The sequence below is a fragment of the Cydia fagiglandana genome, chromosome 21, assembly GCF_963556715.1.
Source record: "Cydia fagiglandana chromosome 21, ilCydFagi1.1, whole genome shotgun sequence".
Classification (NCBI taxonomy): Eukaryota; Metazoa; Arthropoda; class Insecta; order Lepidoptera; family Tortricidae; genus Cydia; species Cydia fagiglandana.
Genome location: NC_085952.1, coordinates 9955415 through 9978938, shown reverse-complemented (window position 1 = coordinate 9978938; position 23524 = coordinate 9955415). Strand labels below are relative to the sequence as shown.

At 39.5% G+C, this 23524-nt stretch overlaps 2 protein-coding genes across 2 annotated transcripts in view; one reads left to right on the top strand and one right to left on the bottom strand.

Moving 5' to 3' along the window:
* LOC134675247 (huntingtin) overlaps positions 1–19152 on the bottom strand; it is a 55114-nt gene extending 35962 nt beyond the window's left edge. Inside the window, exons 1-16 of the mRNA XM_063533464.1 lie at positions 18956–19152; positions 18741–18882; positions 18439–18560; positions 17911–18128; positions 16885–17016; positions 16485–16618; positions 15406–15595; positions 14402–14526; positions 13088–13258; positions 11820–11929; positions 11445–11569; positions 8269–9041; positions 6684–6880; positions 5852–5971; positions 2215–2467; positions 910–1084 (exon numbers count right to left, since the gene is read on the bottom strand). Coding sequence (XP_063389534.1) covers positions 910–1084; positions 2215–2467; positions 5852–5971; positions 6684–6880; positions 8269–9041; positions 11445–11569; positions 11820–11929; positions 13088–13258; positions 14402–14526; positions 15406–15595; positions 16485–16618; positions 16885–17016; positions 17911–18128; positions 18439–18560; positions 18741–18882; positions 18956–19020 — 3052 coding nt within the window. The 5' untranslated portion in view covers positions 19021–19152. The remainder of the gene's footprint in view (positions 1–909; positions 1085–2214; positions 2468–5851; positions 5972–6683; positions 6881–8268; positions 9042–11444; positions 11570–11819; positions 11930–13087; positions 13259–14401; positions 14527–15405; positions 15596–16484; positions 16619–16884; positions 17017–17910; positions 18129–18438; positions 18561–18740; positions 18883–18955) is intronic.
* Positions 19153–19413: 261 nt separating this feature from the next.
* LOC134675131 (pyridoxal phosphate homeostasis protein) lies at positions 19414–22425 on the top strand. The gene is made up of 4 exons (XM_063533290.1): positions 19414–19623; positions 19743–20100; positions 21584–21825; positions 22117–22425. The coding sequence occupies exons 1-4, from the start codon at positions 19525–19527 to the stop codon at positions 22195–22197; spliced, it is 780 nt and encodes a 259-aa protein (XP_063389360.1). The 5' UTR covers positions 19414–19524; the 3' UTR covers positions 22198–22425.
* The last annotated feature ends 1099 nt before the right edge of the window (positions 22426–23524 follow it).

Genomic DNA, 23524 nt, shown 5'->3' with positions numbered 1-23524 from the left:
CAATCGCTATCGCTTCGACAACGAAAAGCATTATGTCTCTCTATCACTCTTCCATATTAGCGCGACAGTGACAGTTGCGTTTCGAGTGTTTCGACCGCTACGGAGCGTAAGCGATTGGCATCTTGGCTACGCTTCCTGACTACACATCAAAAGTATCTACCATTCTCTAACAGCTTAACACAAAGAGATTTTGGATAGATAAATGAGATTTGTATATATGTAGAACATAGACTGAAACATATACTTTTGAATGCGATCTGTATAGATAGATATATCTCTATTTGAAAAAGTTATCCAGGATACCTACTGATAACTAAACTTTTTCAAAGAGATATATGTATAGGTATATAGTCCTGTATCTTTAATTCTTGGGATTAGTTGTCAAGCGGACCCCAGGCTCCCATGAGCCGTGGCAAAATGCCGGGATAACGCGAGGAAGAAGGAAGGAGTCTGTATCTTTAAGTATTAAATAAAAGTAAACAAACAATTTTTAAATGTTCGGGTAGTTATAAGATTCATTGGTTAACCAACCAAATACAAAACCGCCTGGATCTGTCACTGAACGGCCTGACTTTAATCTACATTATTTGATCATATAATGTTTTCATCTACCCTCAACAGCTGGCTTAAGGAGGCATTTAAAGATACAGAGTACTTATATAAGAAGTTATCCAGATACTTTTAGCGCGTAGTTTTATCCATATGTGAAAGCTCACGATCGTCGCTCTCACTAGCCAGTGAATCCACTCGCCGAGGCCGAAACCGGCTAGGACAGGATGATGATGATGATGTGAAATTACAAATTGTAGCAAAACTACGACTATTTTTGGTCTAACCTTACAGGAACAGAAGAAAAAAATTCTGTTTTTCAGCCTTAAACACGCTCAATATTAACTATCTTAAACTTACCTGGATAAACCAGCCTGCAAATATCAAGTAGCAACGTCCTCCTAGCCACACTTCCATTGCAGTAGTCCAGATTATCGAGGCAGTAGCTCAAGATGCCTTGGTCCGAATATGCCTCCTTGTGTCTCCATGGCAACCACTTCTTGCATATGGCTTGTAAGCATTCTAGTAGCCCTTGCTGTAAAATAGACCTTAACACTTAAAACTTAAGAGTTCAATTTAGTAGCTCGAGTGAACTTGAAATTATTTACAGATTTATTCGATTATTTTGAAGTACAGTATGTACTGCAAAAAAATTAACATAGTATTTTTTATGCAGAATTATTAGGTTTCGCAATGAAACTTGAATGTGGATTTTTTTAAATGTGGTTCGTACTAACAGGTACGTTGGTAATTCTAACAGGTAGCATTGTCAAAAACTAACACAAAACCACTCCAAATTAAAAAAAAATATCACAGCTGAAATAAAACTATGTTACAGAGGACAGTCTTTCCACTCTGTCACAGAGGACCGTGTTTTGATAAAAAAAAACCGGCCAAGTGCGAGTCCGACTCGCGCACGAAGGCTTCCGTACCGTTACACAAAAAACGGCAAAAAATCACGTTTGTTGTATAGGAGCCCCACTTAAATATTTATTTTATTCTGTATGTGAATAGAAATAGGTACATCATCTGTGAAAATTTCAATTGCCTAGCTATCATGGTTCATGAGGTACAGCCTCGTGACAGACAGACAGACGAATGTTACTCACCGAATAGAATTTACAATTGCACCCGACCAACCGCCACATAACATCATCCACGATGGCTCTTAAACTTCCACCTTTCAATACATCTCCACTTCTCAGTTCCTCAGGCAGATCAAAGTAGAAGTACATATCCTTGACCAGGTCTAGTGACAACCCTGGACGCTTGCATGTGAACAGTTGGTTCTGCTCTTTGGTCAGTTAAATACCACTTCGTTTAAGAGTTCTTTCCACTCCGTCACAAAATACAGTAGTTTATAGAAAAATGGACTCTATTACTCACCGAATAGAATTTACAATTGCACCCGACCAGCCGCCACATAACATCGCCCACAACGGCCCTCAAACTCCCTCCCTTCAACACGTCTCCACTTCTCAGTTCCTCAGGCAGATCAAAGTAGAAGTACATATCCTTGACCAGGTCTAGTGACAACCCTGGACGGTTGAAAGTGAACAGTTGGTTCTGCCCTTTGGTCAGTTAAATACCACTTCGTTTGAGAAGAGTCTTTACACTCCGTCACAAAATACAGTAGTTTATAGAAAAATGGACTCTATTACTCACCGAATAGAATTTACAATTGCACCCGACCAACCGCCACATAACATCGCCCACAACAGCCCTCAAACTCCCACCCTTCAACACATCTCCACTTCTCAGTTCCTCAGGCAGATCGAAGTAGAAGTACATATCCTTGACCAGGTCTAGTGACAACCCTGGACGGTTGAAAGTGAAGAGTTGGCTCTGCTCTTTGGTCAGTTGCGCGAGCATTGTGGTAGGGGTGTGCCGTTTTGAGATGAAGATTTTTGGTATTATGCTGGAAAGGAGTTTTCTTTTTAATAAATTGTTTTTTTGCTTAATTTACTGGTTAACTCAGATGATTGGTGAGAAGTTACTGGGGTGTACTGGTTTATATTATGTTTACAAAAAAAATAATTTGGCCAAGTCCGAGAGAGCTCGAGGCATTTAGTGTTCCGTACGGCTACCATCAGTTTGGCATTGACATAAACGATATCGTGAACGTAATTTACTTCCTATAGGTATATCTCTTTCGCAGTAATATGTCAGTACGAGCGAGATGCATAGAAAGTAAATTACGTTCACGCCCACGGTAGCGTTTATGTCAATGCCAAACTGATGGTATGATGCCAAGCAATAGTACAAGTGTCTAAATGTGAAGGCCAAAGGCCGACCTCCGCGTAGCCCGAAGGCCCGAAGCGTCCAGTGGCCTATTTTATAAAGCTACAAGTTACAATTTACAAGCGGAAGTCTCGTTCTAAAACGTAGGGTTAGAAAGAGACTTCCGCTTGTAAATTGTAACTTGTAGCTTTATAAAATGGGCCACAGGATGTCAGTGCTTTAACACAGAACAATAGTACAAGTGTCTAAATGCGAAAGCCGAAGGCCGAGCTCCGCGTAGGGCCGAAGGCCCGAAGCGTCCAGGCTGTCAGTTCTGTGTTTAACCACTGACATCTTGCAGGCTTCGGGCCTTCGGCCCTACGCGGAGCTCGGCCTCCGGCTTTCGCATTTAGACACTTGTATTAATTACCTGTGTTTAGAACTGACCTCTTGGATGCTTCGGGCTTTCGGCCCAATGCGACTTCAGCCTTTGGATCTTGCGACTTAGACACTTGTACTTAAAAATACTTGGAAAAGTTACGGGAGACGCGCGTCTGTCGGACGCTTCGGATCTTCGAATCGCTCCTTCGGCCTTTGCATTTAGTTAGATTCTTGTACTATTGCTTTGTGTTTGAATACCGAAGTCGAGCATCTCGCGAATGCTTGATGTATTATAATAATTTAGAGTAAGGCCAAGCGCGCACCACGATTTTTTGTCCTGCGATAATTTTGTCGCAGAAATGCAACGTATGTGTTTATATGTTAGTGCGCGCATATGCGACAAAAAAATCGCAGCGATTTTAAAATTGTGATTTGTCACAATAGTATAAGTATCTAAATGCGAAGGCCGAAGGCCGAGCTCCGCGTAGGGCCGAAGGCCCGAAGCGTCCAGGCTGTCAGTTCTGTGTTTAACCACTGACATCTTGCAGGCTTCCGCGATTGTTCGCGACGCGATTGTCGCAAAGTGAATTGCAGCATGCGGAGTTGTATGGCCCCGCGCGCACTATGATAATAAAATCGCACCCCGGCCGGACCTCACTCGGCATTTCGCTCTCCAAACCCCAACATCTCGGCACCTGCATCTCCAATGGAGTCTCAAAATGAGACGCTAGATGTTGACAATTTAATTATGGAAATAGACGGGGATCACCTTTGTGTTATAAATGCTCAAAGTCATACAGCAATCGCATTTTAAAGACACGTTTCATGACAAGGGACTGGTACGAAATCCATGTTGAGAATGAACAAATCGTCGACTTTTTCATCACAGTGCGCGCAGTGAATTTTCTAAAATCGTGTCGCAAAAATTAATATCGTGGTGCGCGCTTGGCCTATAATACCTTAAATGTATACTCCTTCAATTTGAATTTAGAACTCATTATTATTTTTTATTTGATTTTGTTTCTAGTTCTATATGCCATATATATAGACTTTAATATTATTTAGAACTGCTAAAAAACAAGATCGGCTTACTTTAAATATTTCGTCAATTTTACCTTTGTTTCTAAAAACTGTGATATTTAACTGTCATATACTATTAATGTCTTCCAAAATTATTTTCTCGTAACAGGACTGAGGGGCTACCGCGAAAACCGAAATTTGCAATTTGCGGGGATATTTCTCTTTTACTCCAATGAAGGCGTAATTAGAGTGACAGAGAAAAATGCTCGCAATTTGCGAACTTCTATTTTCGCGGTTATAGCCCTGAATCTTGTTGCTCACCGATCCGTTCAAAAATATACATAAGTACTGAATAATAATTAATAGCTATTATAATTATACAATGAATGCAGAAATGTAATGGTACTTAATGAAAAGGAATATTGTGTATATTGTTTCGACGAATCAGATACTCTCAATAAAATCTATACACGAGGCCAAAGCTGTTCATAAATATTAAATGACTTTATTATCTCTATACGCCTTACTAACTCTATTGTGTCCCATTGTGGAAAAAAAAAACACAACGACAGTCAAGAACGGAATTCTTAATTTGAATTTTTCAGATTTTTGAGATGCCTAGTCCATTGATTGGAAAGCCAGTTCGAAATTGAAACTTATTTGCAATATAATAAGGTCGTATTTTGTAGATCTCTCTCATACTTATAGTAGGCTATTGAGATAAAATTAAATATCCCACAAAAATAAGCAAGCAGAATTAAACTTTGTGTCAAAGATATAAGTCATAAATTTCAATGCCAAAGTTTTAACTAAGGATGTTTCTCGCCTAATATGAATTGACCAGTGTAAGCATCAGTTAGCTAGCCCTAAGCAACCAAAGGTCAAGCTGCAGTTGAAAAACTAATAAAGATAAAGTTAAGCTGATAATTTTCCCGCCGTCTCCATGCTTCTTTAAGTTGGGTATTGACTGGTCAGCTGCCTGTTAGCTATAGTTTTCGCGAAAATCGCCAGGACAGAGGTGAAAATTTTTGTATGAAAACTTGCAACTTTAAATGCATTTTTTGACGAAACTATTGCAGTCTAAAATGAAGTCAAAATCAGTCCATCGACTCAATTTTTTGCAAGCTTTCTAATGGTACCCCACACGATTCTTACAAATGAAAAAAGTTTCAGCCTACCCCTCTCAACCCCCTATATTTCCCCCTTTAATAAGAAATAAGCAGTTTTGACTTATTTACAATATGAGTGGTGGTAATTGCTATAACTGTTCCAAATTTTAGGTATCTATGTCAAACGGTCTCTGAGAAAAACATATTTAACTGATTTGCAAGACCGAAGTGATCCCATAAGTGTTCCGTAAACAAAGTTTTGTACGGAACACTAAAAATTGTCTAAAACTATGCTGTCTTTCACAATAAAACCAGCTCGCAACTGATGTAGTTGCGACCAACGACCAACAATCTAAGAGTGGTACGGCACCAGCGATTTCTATGCTGGGTATTTTTTTTTTGTCGCGCCCATTACAAAAAATACATGATACAAAAATCAATCACTCAATCATACCGCTCTGTCACGATTAAAAGGAACGAAATAAGCGCATTGAAATTGACGCAGTTAAGATTTACAAAAGGAGACCCTGACAATTTTGGGGCATTCAAATATTATAAAGTAGTCTACTTACTTGGTTATAGTTTGGGCGGCGGCTTGCCTCACCCTCTGGTCTTCGTCGGCCAGAAGGCGAAATAGCGTATCCACGATTATTTTACTTTTTGCGTGGAAACCAGGGTACAATAAAAATATCCTGTAACAACACCAAAACTGAATTAGTTTCTTATTAATTAACATACTTACAACCCTACAGTATGACGCTTCGCTCAATGCGAAAGCTGTCAAGCTATTTTCAACCTTATGGAGGTTAGGTCTAAAGTCACACAAATTGTTATTACTATTAGTACTTACTTCTGATATGGTAATTTCTCATACAGCTTACGACGCGTCGCTCAATGCGATAGCTGTCAAGCTATTTTCAACCTTACCTTATGGAGGTTAGGTCTAAAGTCACACAAATTGTTATTACTATTAGTACTTACTTCTGATATGGTAATTTCTCATACAGCTTACACAAATTAACTCTGCACAGCCAATACTTGTTACTCTCTACAAAAATGAGATAATTGATACAGTCCCATAGTAGAGGCCAGGATGACGCGTCGCTCAATGCGAAAGCTGTCAAGCTATTTTCAACCTTACCTTATGGAGGTTAGGTATAAAGTCCAACAAATTGTTATTACATTTACTACTTACTTCTGATAAGGTAATTTCTCATACAGCTTACACAAATTAACTCTGCACAGCCAATACTTGTTACTCTCAACGAAAATGAGAGAATTAATACAGTCCCAAAGAAGAGGCCAGGATGACGCGTCGCTCAATGCGAAAGCTGTCAAGCTATTTTCAACCTTATGGAGGTTAGGTCTAAAGTCCCACAATTTGTTATTACATTTAGTACTTACTTCTGATAGGGTAATTTCTCATACAGCTTACACAAATTAACTCTGCACAGCCAATACTTGTTACTCTCAACGAAAATGAGAGAATTGATACAGTCCCATAGTAGAGGCCAGGATGACGCGTCGCTTAATGCGATAACGGTCTTGGTTAGGGCCGAGAGCGTGTGGTTCACTGCCGAGTGTATTTCGTCGGTTAGACCCTGCAACATTTAATATTATCAAAGACAAATGGCAAATAGACTTTTAATATTATTAGAGACAAATAAATAAGTGAAAAGTAGTGCAAAAATTTGCAGCAAAAAAAGAAAGAATAAAACCGGGCAAGTGCGAGTCGGACTCGCGCACGAAGGGTTCCGTACCATAATGCAAAAACAAAAACAAAAAAAAAGCAAAAAAAAACGGTCACCCATCCAAGTACTGACCACTCCCGACGTTGCTTAACTTTGGTCAAAAATCACGTTTGTTGTATGGGAACCCCATTTAAATCTTTATTTTATTCTGTTTTTAGTATTTGTTGTTACGAGGGGCAAACTGAAAGTGTTTAGAATAGAAAAAGCTGAAGTAATTAGGACGTTACTCTTTATTTTAATGCGTGCTTTATCTCTTTCTGACCACGCGTACAAATTTTCATTAGGATAGGATTACCCTGAAGCGCACACAGCTCATTCTTCCAATGCCTTTTTTGTATGGCGATTTTAGGTCCTCGGAGGTTTTGTATGAAATTCATGAGGTACCCATTGGGATTCAAGCTTTTTTGACACAAAATAATTTAAGCAAGATTTTTTTAACAGTGTCATATGAATACTGAGGGATATCAAAAACTACTGATATACAATTTTTTGCCAGTATTTTTTATTAACCGCACAACTGTGCGATGTAAACTTTTGACGTCACTCTAGAATGACATGCTTCTCTATGATCATCCGTTGAATACCTACAAAAGCGATTAAATGAGTAATTTAAAAAATAAACCGACGTACAAGAACTAGGCTTCATTATGAAACTATAACTGAAGCCTACTGTAACTCTGTTGTCGGCTGAGCCAACAATGAAAATCGTTATAAATAGTAATACGAAAAAATTCTTAGGGCGAAATTGGAATAACGTTTGACGTACAATTTCCAAATTGCCATCAATCCTGAAACACAGATAACTACCAAATTGCATATACCTCAAAAAAAGAATAAAGAGTTATATTTTCATAAATAATATGCCTCTTTTTGTTATATGATCTCTAAGTAGCCTTTTCTAAGAACTTTCAGAGTTGCCTACGTATAGCGGCAACAGAAATACATCATCTGTGAAAATTTCAACTGTCTAGCTATCACGGTTCGTGAGATACAGCCTGGTGACAGACGGACGGACGGACAGCGAAGTCTTAGTAATAGGGTCCCGTTTTACCCTTTGGGTACGGAACCCTAAAAAATAACTGTAATGTCAACTTCAAACGTATATTCAACTTTAAAATACTAATACTTTGTTATCTAGTACAAAATCAGTCGTAACTCTGATAGGGACTCGGAAACAGTGGTTGCACCACCAACAGTGGCAGACCTTAGGCAAACGAGTATGAGTTGCAGTACTGTACCTTTAAAATGATCTTCACCAGCTTTTCAGCGCTGATATTATCACTAACTTCCTTCGGCAAAGCACTAACATTCCTCCACCTATTGTAATCCCCATGTGAAAGCTCTAACGCTGCACTCAAATAATTCCCTATACACACTCTCACCAACCCCCTTATTTGTGGGTCCGAATGCTCTTCAAAAAGAACAAAAACATCCGACATGTGCTGAAACTCGAAACTGCCATCCTCACTTATTTCCATAATCGGAGCATCTTTGCTATGAACTTCATCGGTCCTTTTCAACGCCCGTTTCTTTTCTTCCCTTTTAAAAGCGTCTAGGTTCTCCAAATTGGTAGTAGATTCACCGAAATGGTCGAATTTCATGTCTAAATCTATGCTTGAAGATAATATGTCACCGCTGCTTGACATAGGGTAGCCCGTAGTAGGGTCGTTACTGCAAGACATATTGGAGTTTGTAGTGAAATTACTGTTAGTCATATTAGGGTTAGTGCTATCCGTCATGGCGCTAGCGATTAATTCTTTGGTGTAAACTTTGCTATCCAAGATGTTGCTTTGGACGTCTTTCGAGGAGCTCTTTTGTTCGACACTGTCCATAGATTTTTCTAGAGATTTGCTGTCCTTTTTGGATTGTTGCGATGGCGTGTGGCTGTCAATGCTTCGGTTCAGGAGGTCTTGGGTTAGGGAGTCTGTCAGTGAGTCTTGGTAGCAGACGTTGCGTTCAAGTATGAAGTCGTTTATGTGGTCTTGGTTGTAATCTGTTCCTTCTGATGAGCCTGTAATTTGAATAATTTGTAAGTATAGTTTGTAGCTTTCTAATAGATACGGCTAAAAATTTGTATATTGTTAAATAAAACCGCACGTGCTACTTACCTGCAAAAAAGGGTCTGTAATTATTCTAATAGGCACCTGAGCGCGGGCTAGACCAACGCTCAAAAAACCAGTGCAGTTACGCTCTCCGATAACACGCCTTTGTTACGCATCTCGATGACACATTTTAGACTGGTTCTGTAGCGTTTGACTCGCCGGCACTCAGTAACCGTAATGCCGGCGAGTTGAACGGACCACACACATCCTAACAAAATATTTATCCATCAGTTAATTTTGAATCTTATTGCAATTTTCATAGGTGTTGTAATTGAATTACCTGGGTAAAGCGAACGAACGATTTTTTATGCAGGTGGTTGTGGCACGTGGCACGAGCGGTTTTACTTAACAATAGACAAAGGATTAGCCGACGGGGTCTATTAGAAAGCTACAAACTTTACCCTGAGTAATATGTATAATTGTATATCTCTTATTTAATCGAACGTAGTGAGCTCTTGGGATCAATTTGGTTGCACTTTTCTAAGTTCCATTTCTCTAACTCATTCAGACTTAGGAGTTAAAGGGATCTAAATGTATTTAAATCGTGATGTCTCTCTTCGGGCTAGGTACTACTTGTACAAAGAGTAGAATACATTTTCTCAACATAGTACCTACTACTTAAGTTGTCGGTAGCAGGGATGTTGCGGATGCAGATTTTTTGACATCCGCATCCGCGGATATTTAAAGCCTCACATCCGCGGATGCGGATGCGGATGTCAAAATTTGGTGCTTAAAAAACGTCAAATACTGCATTTTTAGCATTTTTTATAAAAATGAAACGAGACGTTTAGTATTTGAGCAAGAATATAGGTGCGTTTTATTTAATAAACAGTAACTTGGCCGACTTTTCAGGATCTAGACGACTTCGTTATGTATAATGACGGAAGTAACTAGCACTTACGCCGCCGCTGCCGCCGCTAATACGTTACAGTTACCGACTTGGTCGACATCCGCATAATGCGGATGCGGATGCAGATGCGGATGTTGAAAATAATGCGGATGTTCCGCGGATGCGGATGCGAATATTCGCAACATCTCTGGTCAGTAGCAGTACTTACCGGAGATATTGTGTGACTTGGCATCCGCATCTTTGTCCAGATAGACGGTGATGGCTTGCAGATACAACTGAAGAATCTCTGACATGCAGTTTAGTTGTTGGTAGCAGTACTTACCGGAGATATTGTGTGACTTGGCATCCGCATCTTTGTCGAGATAGACGGTGATGGCTTGCGGATACAACTGAAGAATCTCTGACATGCAGTTTAGTTGTTGGTAGCAGTACTTACCGGAGATATTGTGTGACTTGGCATCCGCATCTTTGTCGAGATAGACGGTGATGGCTTGCGGATACAACTGAAGAATCTCTGACATGCAGTTTAGTTGTTGGTAGCAGTACTTACCGGAGATATTGTGTGACTTGGCATCCGCATCTTTGTCCAGATAGATGGTGATGGCTTGCGGATACAACTGAAGAATCTCTGACATGCAGTTTAGTTGTCGGTAGCAGTACTTACCGGAGATATTGTGTGACTTGGCATCCGCATCTTTGTCCAGATAGACGGTGATGGCATGCGGATACAACTGAAGAATCTCTGACATGCAGTTTAGTTGTTGGTAGCAGTACTTACCGGAGATATTGTGTGACTTGGCATCCGCGTCTTTGTCCAGATAGACGGTGATGGCTTGCGGATACAACTGAAGAATCTCTGACATGCAGTTTAGTTGTTGGTAGCAGTACTTACCGGAGATATTGTGTGACTTGGCATCCGCATCTTTGTCGAGATAGACGGTGATGGCTTGCGGATACAACTGAAGAATCTCTGACATGCAGTTTAGTTGTTGGTAGCAGTACTTACCGGAGATATTGTGTGACTTGGCATCCGCATCTTTGTCGAGATAGACGGTGATGGCTTGCGGATACAACTGAAGAATCTCTGACATGCAGTTTAGTTGTTGGTAGCAGTACTTACCGGAGATATTGTGTGACTTGGCATCCGCATCTTTGTCCAGATAGATGGTGATGGCTTGCGGATACAACTGAAGAATCTCTGACATGCAGTTTAGTTGTCGGTAGCAGTACTTACCGGAGATATTGTGTGACTTGGCATCCGCATCTTTGTCCAGATAGACGGTGATGGCATGCGGATACAACTGAAGAATCTCTGACATGCAGTTTAGTTGTTGGTAGCAGGACTTACCGGAGATATTGTGTGACTTGGCATCCGCATCTTTGTCCAGAGAGACGGTGATGGCTTGCGGATACAACTGAAGAATCTCTGACATGCAGTTTAGTTGTCGGTAGCAGTACTTACCGGAGATATTGTGTGACTTGGCATCCGCATCTTTGTCGAGATAGACGGTGATGGCTTGCGGATATAACTGAAGAATCTCTGACATGCAGTTTAGTGCTGATGACTTTACCGATACTCTAATAATCCTGGAAAAAAATGGACTTTAAAATAAACTGATAGATTGACGCTGGTTTCAAAATATTTGTTCAAATGTACTCGTTAATATTTTGAAACGAGTAGTAATTCTTGATGTCTTGGTATTGTTAACCTACGGCTAAAGCTACGATATCGGAGCCGTATTGGTAGTTTTGTACTCGTTACCAATAAGTTTCTTGGAACCTGTCTTACTTATATTATGCTTATGTTAAAAACACGAACGTCAAAAGGGATTATTACCTGTCAGGAATTACACCTCCCTTGTTGGCAGTGAGAAGAAACTTTGAAGCTAGCAACCTCGCAAGATACTTCAGTGGAATGTCATCGTCCGTTGCCGCTCCTATATTTACCTGGAAAATAAAATAAATAAATATTATAGGATATTATATATTTGGGGTGCATGAAAGGAGCCTCCCCGCACGACGCACTCGAAGTTACGGCGATCACACATTGCTAAAGGAGCATTCCACGGGCTGTCCCGTACAAACGCATTTTATTTCCTGTGTTGCGACTTTTTTCTCGGCATTTAAAGCAGGCGATTATTTTTCTGTGCATATTTTTGACCATTTGTCATAGAAAAGGAAACTCTTATACCTTTAAATCTTCAGAAACTTCGCGTTTGTACGGGGCAACGGTAGACAATTTCATGGAATGCTCCTAAAGCGTCTGGCGCACCCCGGGCAACGTTCGGTACTACTACCGAGCGGCGAATCCTTTCCACGCGATGGTTCCTCCAAAAAACAATACATGCGATCACCAGCGGCGCTTCTCGAAGCCTGCCTTGACTGTTATCTCTATCAATACAGAGGGCTTCTCACAGGACAAAGCGCTACTCCTATCGGAATCTGACCTGAGGGACGCGACGGTCAGGGCTGTCAGCACCGCTGCTTTCTGGGCATCCACTATTTAAATTTTAGAGGAACCTCGACACGAGAGAAGAGGATAAGATATGATATTATTACACAAATTGACTAAGTCCCACAGTAAGCTCAAGAAGGCTTGTGTTGTGGGTACATAGACAACGATATATATAATGTATACACATTTATAAATACTTAAATACTCAGGAACTTGTGTGATAAACACAGATATTTCTGTGTTTGTCACACAAGTTCCGCTGCGCGCTACGCGTTACGCTGTCTCGAGTTTATCATTTTTTCCCCACCTCAAAAAGTGCTCAGCGCCGCTAAAGAAGTTTTCACTTCAAAAAGTCTCTAGCGACTTTCATATTGATTGTCACTGTGACAAAATACGAAAGGGGTCATAAATTAATACTTTCGACCGTACCTTGTTCATCTTTCTGTCGGTATATCCACGCACACATCCGAAGATAGATCTCTTGGCTTTGAAACCTGTGTCGAACGTCGGTAAATAAAGGTAATGAATTAAATCCGCGATAGACCCGTCTATAAATGTGAGTTAATATAAGACATTGTCAATGAACACACACACCTATATGTTTCTGTTACTGTTGGCTGTATCGCAGCACAATATTCTTGTTTGCTTACCTTAACTCCACTCTCAAAACCTCCATGGTCGACATGGTCTTCTTCTCTCGTCTCCGACTCCTCGATTTCCTGGAGCTTCTCAGTCAGGTTCTTGTGGTAACTTAGAAGCTCTTTGGATAGGTGTTCCGTGTTCTCTTCCAAGTCCATTTCACTCGCCGGAGAGTCTGGCGTCTGAGAATATTAAAATAAAAGTTAAAAGCACAAAAGCAAAAATTATACAAAGAAACATAAATAATAAATGATTTACAGATGAAGAGCGTAATTGTTTTCCATTGTATTTTCTCGGAAACGTTCGTATTTGTCATGCTACTTCAGTCAACCTCAGTACTTCATGTAGCGAGACTGATTGGATGGATTGGAAAAATCGATGGAACGTGATTACGCACTACAGAAGAGGTCGGCAACCTTTTGTTATGTATGTATATTGGTGGAGGGTAGGGTTAATTCTCCTCGCGCGCCCTCTGGCGCCGGCAGTTTTGTAACGATTGTCAGTCCGGTAATAAACCTATGTACTGAACGCACGGTCTTCTATTTAGCACCCCCGAGAACCCTTCGTACGATTCCCCTGGGCTTATATATACCAATTGGCGACGAGGATGGGATAGCATCCAAGGGCCACATAGCAGTTAACGAAGTGGACGCGGGCCGCACTATGTTAGTATTTATGACTTTATCAGACGTTGTCGTTTGTCAATATTAATTACATACAAAATAGCCAGGGAGGCTCGCGGGCCACGAGTGAGAGGTTTGCGGGCCGCTGCACTAAAGTATCTCCGTGAATCTTATAAGTGTATTTAGTCTAGGCATTATTATTCTCTCTTTTCAGAAATCGGAGCTAAGAACACGCAGCACCTGTGCTTTTTCGAGTGTTAAAATATGGATCAGTAGGGCTAACATGGTCGCCTTTTTGTCAGCAGTACAAATCGTCATATTCATATCCATAGTGAATCGTATTAGTACGTAAATAAGGTTAATTTTCGTTTAAATGATTTTTAGTAATTAGTGAGGTTTGGTTGTCATCTGACGAAATAGTACAACAAACAGAAGAGTGAAGATACATCGGCGCGCACGACGGTTAATATATCGCTGTTCTCTGTATGGTAAATCACGGTGTCAGTGTAACCTCGTAAGGCCCAATGTGCATTAATGTACACTGTGTTTCAATCTAATTTGAACCTTTCAAAAACGACATAAGGTAGCATTTCTTTTGTTTCATTGTCTTCTAAAACATACGAAAGCCACCCTAATCTCCTATACAACAAGGCTCAAATAAAAAGGTATAAATCGAAATAGACTTTAGGATAGTACTTATACCTGAATGGTAAGATCCTCAACACTAAGGCTGGGTGTAGTCAAATGTAGGGCTCCGTTGAACAGCAGATCTGAATCACGTTCTGATAGCGGGCCCATAGTCGCTCGAGACGATATGCTTGCATTACCTGTATGGAAACAAAGAATAGTGATACTGTACACTCAGCAGCAATAGTTGCTAAGCGGGCGAGGTGTCCAAAATGATCTTGACGCGCCTTTATTGTCAAGAGAATAGGGAGTATTACTGCAATGTTCTGCCGCCAGAGTGCAGCACTAATTTGTTTAGTAAACCATAGAGTAACTTATGCATACTAGGCCTTAAACAGTTTTTTGACAAGTTTTCACTTTGGTCATAATAGAGAGACAGACAGAAACATAAAATTTATTTATAAAAACAAAGGGCTGATTTAGATGGCGCACGAACTCGTATGCGATTTTAGTTACATTGAGGACTATTGGTTACTTCCAATTGAGCCGACCAATCAAATACCGCAATGTAATGAAACTCGCATGCGAGTTCTCGCACCGTCTAAATGAGCTTAAGACGAAACAGCAGGTGAGTTTTAAATATTTTAGGTAAATATACCCGTCTCGCTAACGGAAGCGGCACCTAAAAGTAGTGCGATAAGGACAAGGCGAAAAATCCTGCGTAAAAATCTCAAGAATCGAAGTTTCGTACTCGACTGTTTCCTCCTCCAAAACTTAACCAATCGTAACCAAATTTGGAAATCTAAATGATTATGAAATTATCTGTGTCGGACCGTTTTGCTTTTTTGGCTAATTGATATCAGTTTTGAATACTGCGCCTCTCATTGCGACATAGTCAATGAGGCCATTTTGGCCATTAAAACATAAAAATATCAAAAAAAGCAAAACGGCCCGACACAGATGTTGACAATATTAACATGTGTTGAAAAAATCATTGCTCTAGCATCAAAACCCACGGAGGAAACAGTCGAGTACGTTTGTATGGAGAAATGACCACTCCTGTTGGCTCTTAAACTCACTAATATTCCTCCTATGTCGTTTCTCCTCCCTGTGGTCTAAGGACACTTTCCTCGGATGTCTCTCCAACAGGGCTTTCCTGTATTCCCCTCTGGCTTGCGACAGGAGGGTGCTGAGGCATTCGAGTACTGTGTTTTGGATGTTATGTTCCGTTGTGGTACGCTCTATGTAATGGATACATAGGTAGTAAAGCTGAAACAAATAAAAAATGGTTTCCAATTTTGCATTGTTTACAATTATTGTATTCTTATATCTTTTTTAGGGTTCCGTGCCCAAAGGGTAAAAACGGGACCCTATTACTAAGACTTCGCTATCCATCTGTCTGTCTATCACCATGATGTATCTCATGAACCGTGATAGTTAGTCAGTTAAAATTTTCACCGATAATGTATTTCCGTTGCGGCTATATCAATACTAATCATAACCCTCCTTTTGCGTTGCCGTAGTCGGGTAAAAACAGATTATAATAAAAATTTTAGTGGGGTTGCCATACAACAAACGTGATTTTTTGCCGTTTTTTGGGTAATGGTACGGAACCCTTCGTGCGCGAGTCCGACTCGCACTATTTGGTTAGTATGTGTGCCGTAAAAAAAACTGAGGTTAAAATTGTAAATGTGTAAAATAAAAAAAAGTGTTTAACCAGTAACAATAACAATGAAACTATCAAGCCAGGGCTGTCAACACCGCTGCCTACTGGACATCCCTTGAACAGTCAGCAGCAATAGTTGCTAAGCGAGCGAGGTGTTCAAAAATGATCTTGACACAACTTTATTGCTAAGAGAATAAGAGCGCGTCAAGGTAATTTTGAACACCTCGACTGCTTAGCAACTTTTGCTACTGACTGTATGAAAAAAATAAGCCTCGACCCAAGAAGTACCAGGCGTGGCTCACTCCGCGATTTCGTCGCTTTGCTACAGGTAGCTAAAAGTACATCCGTTCGACCCCAATTTTGGGGTTTGCCATAAGCCGCGCGTGGCGCTATCGCCACCGAGCGGCCATATCTGTGCTGATCGTGACAGACGCGTTTTGTTAGAGAGTGAGTCTTCTGTACCTAGTACTATTATTTATTCTGTGGAAGTACCTGCAAATAATCTTGCACCGTAAACACGTCACTATCCGCGAATTTGGACACTTCATTAGTCTGAAACAACGCCTTGATCACGCAGAACCACGCCAAAATCACCGTGTTGTCGCTCGTCGCTGGCCACAGCTTCTCTGTTGGAAAATACACCTTAATGTTATTGCTTTATGGCACATTTTAGAGATATAATACTGACAAAATTAGTGCGTTGTAGTCTGTGGCGAACCATACTTTCCGTGTTGGAAAATACACCTTAACGTATTTGCCATAAAGCACATTTTAGAAACTGGCAAAATGGCTTGATTTTCCATGCTTTCCGCGTGAGTGTGCAGAGCGGAGCATAGTTCTGTCGGTGGACCTTATGTGGTTACAATAAGGATTACTTTCAAACAGCACTTACTGAACACGGTGGAGCACACCTCAGCCAGCACCGAGTCCTTATGCGAGCACAACAGTGCGACACACGCGGCTGCTGGTCGTCGCACGCCCGCTTCCATGCTCTCCACGTGAGTGAGCAGGGCGGAGCATAGTTCTGTCAGTGGACCTTATGTGGTTACAATAAGGATTACTTTCAAATAGCACTTACTGAACACGGTGGAGCACACCTCAGCCAGCACCGAGTCCTTATGCGAGCACACCAGTGCGACACACGCGGCTGCTGGTCGTCGCACGCCCGCTTCCGTGCTCTCCGCGTGAGTGAGCAGGGCGGAGCATAGTTCTGTCGGTGGACCTTATGTGGTTACAATAAGGATTACTTTCAAACAGTACTTACTGAACACGGTGGAGCACACCTCAGCCAGCACCGAGTCCTTATGCGAGCACAACAGTGCGACACACGCGGCTGCGGGCCGTCGCACTCCCGCTTCCGTGCTCTCCGTGTGAGTGAGCAGGGCAGAGCATAGTTCTGAAAAACATAAATATTAAATTATACTTCCTCTGGCAGCTTAGGTCTTGTGATGTTTCCTAGGTGGTGGCCAGTACTGCTGGTGTCATAAGATGTGAATATTATTATAGTTTTGTTTGCTTTACATTATTTTATGTTAGATTGGTTGCACTGATCCCTGCTGGGTGAAAGCCTCCTCTTTACCCTTCCATTTCTCTCTGTTTTTTGCTGTTTCCATCCAGTTCTTTTCAGCTGTTTGTATGATGTCGTCTGCCCATCGTTTTTGAGCCATCCAACCTCAACCTCATGGCTCCTCTACACGATGGGCCAACGCCGGCCACTCCAAGGGACGCATTTATGCCTTAGAGGGAGCCAGTGATATTGCTATCTCATTGTACCGCATGGCTGCTTCCTTTGGAGTGGCCGGCGTTGGCCCATCGTGTAGAGGAGCCATCAAAAACTATGTGAATATAGCAATTGTAAAATGTAACAAATAAAATACATTGCAAGACCTGAAAAGGCACTTATGAACAAGCCACCTACCAGCAATTTCCTCATCTGTAGTATAAACAACCAGCGCAGACAGTATCCGATCCAAATTGCTCTCTAAGGCCTCCAGCGTAAGCTGTATTTCGCTTGTACTCCGTACAATCTGACTGAGCTTTGGGAACAGGAGCTGAGCCTGCATCCTGATCTTGCCTACACCCGGACGCAGCCAGCTTTCTCCGAGGAGGATTCTTGTGAGAGCTGCTCGGATCCATCTGAATATTTAAAAGATATACTAAGAATTTTTTTACAATAATTTGAACAGATTTTACTATAGTCATCCAAAAAATTATCAAAGGTAAATATTTTTAAATATCTTAACATCATATTTATTAATATGGATTGAGTAAAATGTTTGAAAAGCTATACCTGACTTAAAAATATAGTCTATGGCACACAAGTTTATAACTGACATAATCGGTCAGAAGCCAACAGCCTGACTTGAATAATATTTTAGCTAATATGTGTAAAAATTTGCTCCGGCCTCCTGTCTACATAGCTTATGTTTCAATCTTTTTATTTTACCTGGCGTTTTTGGTGTGATCAATTTGATTCTGTAGGATAATATTAGTTTTGTGGGAGTGGAATGCAAATCCCCCCACCACAGCTCTGTTCAAGGCTTCATCACCAACCAATCGTATTTCCGCCTGTAAACATATTACATATTAGGAGCCTTGACCATGGAAACCATTTGTACTATAGAAACCATGACTTCTTAACTAATAGATCAGCACCCACAGGAATATTGGAATAATGCACAATTACTAAGGTAATTACGGTAATGAGAAACATAATTTGAATTTCATGCTTAAAATACCGTTACTCACACTATCGTTGCTTGCCAGAGCCAATAATGTCGGTATGGCAGAGTGCAGAAGATTTCCATAATGTCTAGCGCAGTTTTGTCGACTTCCTAACGCGCCGAGACACCGGCCCAGCGTTCCAGCTGCCGCTTGGAGTTCATGAGTCCTTAAAATAATACAAATACCGGTCAATTTGCATACAGGAAATGCGTAGTGCAAGAAAATGGTCTATAACTCACTTTGTAGAGCCTTCAACGGATTTCAAGTATTCTAAGGCCTTTTCGGCCCTTTCAAGCACGTTCATGGCTATTTTACATTATTCTATATCAGCCAAAGATAATTTGCACATATTTAGCAATGTAGTTAGTGGAAAAACTGTGTATATCTTCGCGGAAAAACGCAAACAAACTTCAGAAAATCAATCGAAATGACGTTTCTGTCTGACTGAATAAGTAATTCGTTCAGAAATTGCGTTACATGAAGTTGAAAAAATAAGTCATTAAAAAAAGTTCTTGGAGTTTAAAAAACAGCATTAAACAAAGTAATGTCCAAAATATACTTAAAAATTGTTAAAAGATACTTAAATATAATATGATAAACGTAAATGTGCAATCAAAATCCTGGTTAAATCGACAATGAATCGAGTTGTTTAACATGACAGATAGCTATAGCTGTGACAGCAACCTGACAGCTCACAGCTGCTGTTGCGGATCGATAAACGATAAGCAAAGTTGATAACAAGAAAGTACGTCGTCCCTGAAAATAAATAAATAAAGTCAATTAAATAAGTGACAGAAGCAAGACAAGAATGTCTGCGTCTGCGTCGGAAGATCAAGAAGTAGACGTAATGTACGGATTGCAAAATGTTTTGACTAAAATTCAGGCGGCAGTTGCCAGAAGGGCCAAAGTAAGTTTGTTTATTAATTATTTGTTAGTATTTTCTCTTAAACTTCATGAAATATTTTATAAGACATAAAAACGAAATCTAACCTAACCAAACTTTTGAAGTCATAATTTTTTTTTCAGAATTTACCTCAAATAGCACCAAGACTGGTGGCTGTATCAAAAATAAAACCAGCGGCGTTAATAGTCGAAGCTTACGAGGCTGGCCAGCGTGATTTTGGCGAGAACTATGTAAACGAGTTAGCAGATAAGGCTATTGATCCTCTAATTCTAGAATCATGCAAGGATATTAAATGGCATTTCATAGGCCATTTGCAAACCAACAAAATAAACAAACTCCTTGGTTCACCAGGATTGTTTATGGTACAAACAGTGCACTCTGAGAAACTGGCCGATAATTTAAACAAACAGTGGCTTAAGTTCAGGAAAGGGGATGAAAAATTAAAAGTTATGGTGCAAATTAATACAAGCGGAGAAGAAGGTAAGTTTTTCATTGAACACATGTGAAATAGCCAAAGAAGTGAGTTCAAGCCTGAATAGGTACTTACATGTTGTTCCTTACCTATAGTTCGTTTTTTTTAGCATTAGAAATAAGGTAAACAATCTTGATGTGTCTTTTAATTGAAAAACACATTTTTAATAGTACATTATTGCAGAGGCCGGGAAAGGACAATTCGTGGATGAGTTTCGATTTTGTCGGACGACGCGAAACGGAGTCCGACAAAGAAGACGAATCCACGAATTGCTATTCCTGCCGAGGCATATATAGTGCTTTTCTCCAAACATGCGAGGAAATAAGCTAAAATAATTATTATTTAAGCATCAAGCATCACTCAAATCAAACCTTCACATCCAAAATGTCAAAAACAATTTCCCTCATTAATTAATTTTTAAAAGTTAAAGGCACAAACTTATTCTGCCATTCAGTACCATTCAATATTCGTTCATTCAATATAATTGCGCAATATAGTTTGTCAAACCAACTTTTCAGTCAGTAAGAACCAAGAAAACTACACCCATCCTTTTCTTTTGGGTGCTAGTACTAGTGTAAGACAAAGATAGTATGATTCTCTTTGTCTATGTTTGAAATGAGAAAGTCCTTTGACAAACTATGTAAGCTTTATGAACACGGATGAGATTTAAAAAAAATATAAAAATAATCTTTGATTTTATTAAGCAGTATTCGCACGATCATACACGTGAAATGATAGCTGATCGGGTCGTGTGGAAGCGGCTCGCGGCAATAATAATTGGCTGTTTGCGTTTTTTATTATTAAAAAGTAAAAAACACTACAGTAATAAGTTATTACTGTAGTGTTTTTTTACTTCCCGTCCGCTAGAACAGGACAGCGATAGTTTGATGTTTTTTAGTTAGAGTTTGACATTAACGAAGAACTTCCCGTACTATTTTTGCTACAGTAAGGTGAACATTTCCGAGCATATTGGAGAAAAATAAGTTACGGCAAATATGTAACAATTATGAATCTAATACGATCATTTATATTCTTCTGATTTCATAAATGATAGTTACTGATTTTTAATAAGCGTTTTTCAATTAAAAGACATGCCAAAATCGCTTACCTTCTTCCAAGTTCTTTCTAATGCTAAAAAAAACGAACTATACATATTCAAAGGTTTATGTTAATTAATTCATTGTACAATGTTTATTAAGATGAGAGGTAAAATAATTGCTATCCATATAGCAATATATATAATATATTCTATCCTTTAATATAATTGTAAAATAAAATTTATAATGCAACACTTTATAAGCTATTAATTATCTTAAACACATTTTATTATTTACTTATAATCTTAAACACATAACTAGATGAAGTGGACCACAGTCCCACAGATCCATTCATTCTTCTTGTTGTCTGTGTTGTATTTATTACAGTCAAAATCAGATCAAAATGGTTTCTATTGAATAATGAGTTACTTATTTGTTTATGTAATTATTTCAGCTAAAAATGGAGTCCCACCATCAGAAGCAACAAACCTGTCGCAGCATGTTATCAATAATTGCCCAAACCTAGAATATGTGGGACTTATGACTATAGGACAGTATGATTATGATGTGTCCCAAGGTCCTAACCCAGATTTTATTTCACTTGTAAAATGCAGGGAAGAGGTGTGCAAAAATTTGAACCTGGATATTAATAATGTTGAATTGTCTATGGGGATGTCCACAGATTTTGAACATGCGGTATGTGTTATTTTTTATTTTTTTACCAAATGTACAACATAAGCTACAATGTGGGGTTCACAGCACCTACAGTGGTATATGTTCTAAGCCAGAGATTAATTAGTTTACTCACTTTTACCCAAAACACCTAAACAAAATTGGATTGGTTGCAATGTAACTATGAGAATTACAAGCACTTTTTGTATTGTGTTGAAGTATGGTTGCTAGTTGCTTGTTGCTCACTGGTGCCAGTATGGTATAACATTATAATTCGGTAGAATTAATTTAATATAATCAATTACTTGATTTCAGATTGAACTAGGAGCGACTACAATCAGAGTTGGTTCAACCATTTTTGGTGCAAGGCCGCCAAAACAAGCAAAAACAAATTAGAAAACTGAAAACATTAGAAAAAGATCTATATATTGTAGTTGAACATTACAGCCTGTAAATTTTGCTTCATTTATACAAATATTTATGGGCTTCCAATAAGTGTTATGAACTTATGAGTCAATGGGGTTCTTACAAAAAATAAAATTCTCTAAGAATATTTTTTTATGAATAGGTGTAAGAAAATTGTACATGTTTCAGCTTCTCGATTTAAATAAAGCAGTGATTTATTATATAAAGACGGTCAAGCAAATCTTGTCAGTAGAAAAAGGCGCGAAATTCAAATTTTCTATGAGCTGGTATCCCTTCGCGCCTACAATTTTCAAATTTGCCCCCTTTTTCTACTGACAAGATCTGCTTGACCAAGTATAGAAATGCAGCATTTTTATTTTGAATTTTTTTTCGCTGTGATACTTATGCCGGCTACATACGTAACGATAAATCGTTGCAATAAAACTGTGCAGTCCGACTGTGCAGATAAATCGAACCGTGGTTACGTATGTAGCCGGCATTAGACTTGAAAATATTCTGTTATATATATAAATAAAACGTTTATCAAAGCCGTAACAGACTACAGCACCGCCACAGACAGACGACTAAGAGTAGAAATTAAAAAGTATTGGTTTGAAAGGGACGACACTACAGTGTTGCCACTTTTTAATTTATACTCTTTTTTGCCAAGCTGTATAGCCTCCTCCAGACTATGCGCGTGAATCGCGGGCGAAGCCGCGAACGCAAGTGTGGCGTCGATTTCGCAGATTGTTCGCGTCTTCGCGCCTTGTTCTCCGTTTTTTGTCGGTATTTCGGCCCGCGTCAAAGGAGACGCGAAGCGCGAACTTGCAAGACTCCACATTACACACTATTTTGGCTCTTATGTGGCCAGATAAATATTAATTATATTATGATTATATTACATTAAGCAGCTATATTTTACGGTTTTACAATAAAACAAAATGGAAAAACAGCTAAATCCATAGACATAATATATATATAGACGTAGTCTCAGCGAGCTGTCACTGTTGCCACTTTTGTTTAGTGTACGATTAACAATGAGGCCCACGTTGCTGTAGCCATGTCGATAAAGTCATATCGATAAACTATCGACATTTCTTGCAATTTTAATTTTACTTCAAAGGCTTAACGATACCTAAAATGACTAAAAACGCTTTTATTCTTTATTGTGGTTATCAGATCACAATTTTATAGTCACGCCCCAGCAGGGAACCAAGGGAAAGTTCAGATATTTAATTAAAATACATAAATACCTCCTAAAATAGGTGTTCCGCAATAATTGAATTATATTATTATATTATAATATATTCATTATCCA

Coding starts and splice junctions, on each gene's coding strand:
- LOC134675131 (XM_063533290.1), top strand. CDS start 19,525: ATGTCTGCGTCTGCGTCGGAAGATCAAGAAGTAGACGTAATGTACGGA. Junction 20,101..21,583: donor TAATACAAGCGGAGAAGAAG/GTAAGTTTTTCA, acceptor TAATTATTTCAG/CTAAAAATGGAGTCCCACCA. Junction 21,826..22,116: donor CCACAGATTTTGAACATGCG/GTATGTGTTATT, acceptor ACTTGATTTCAG/ATTGAACTAGGAGCGACTAC.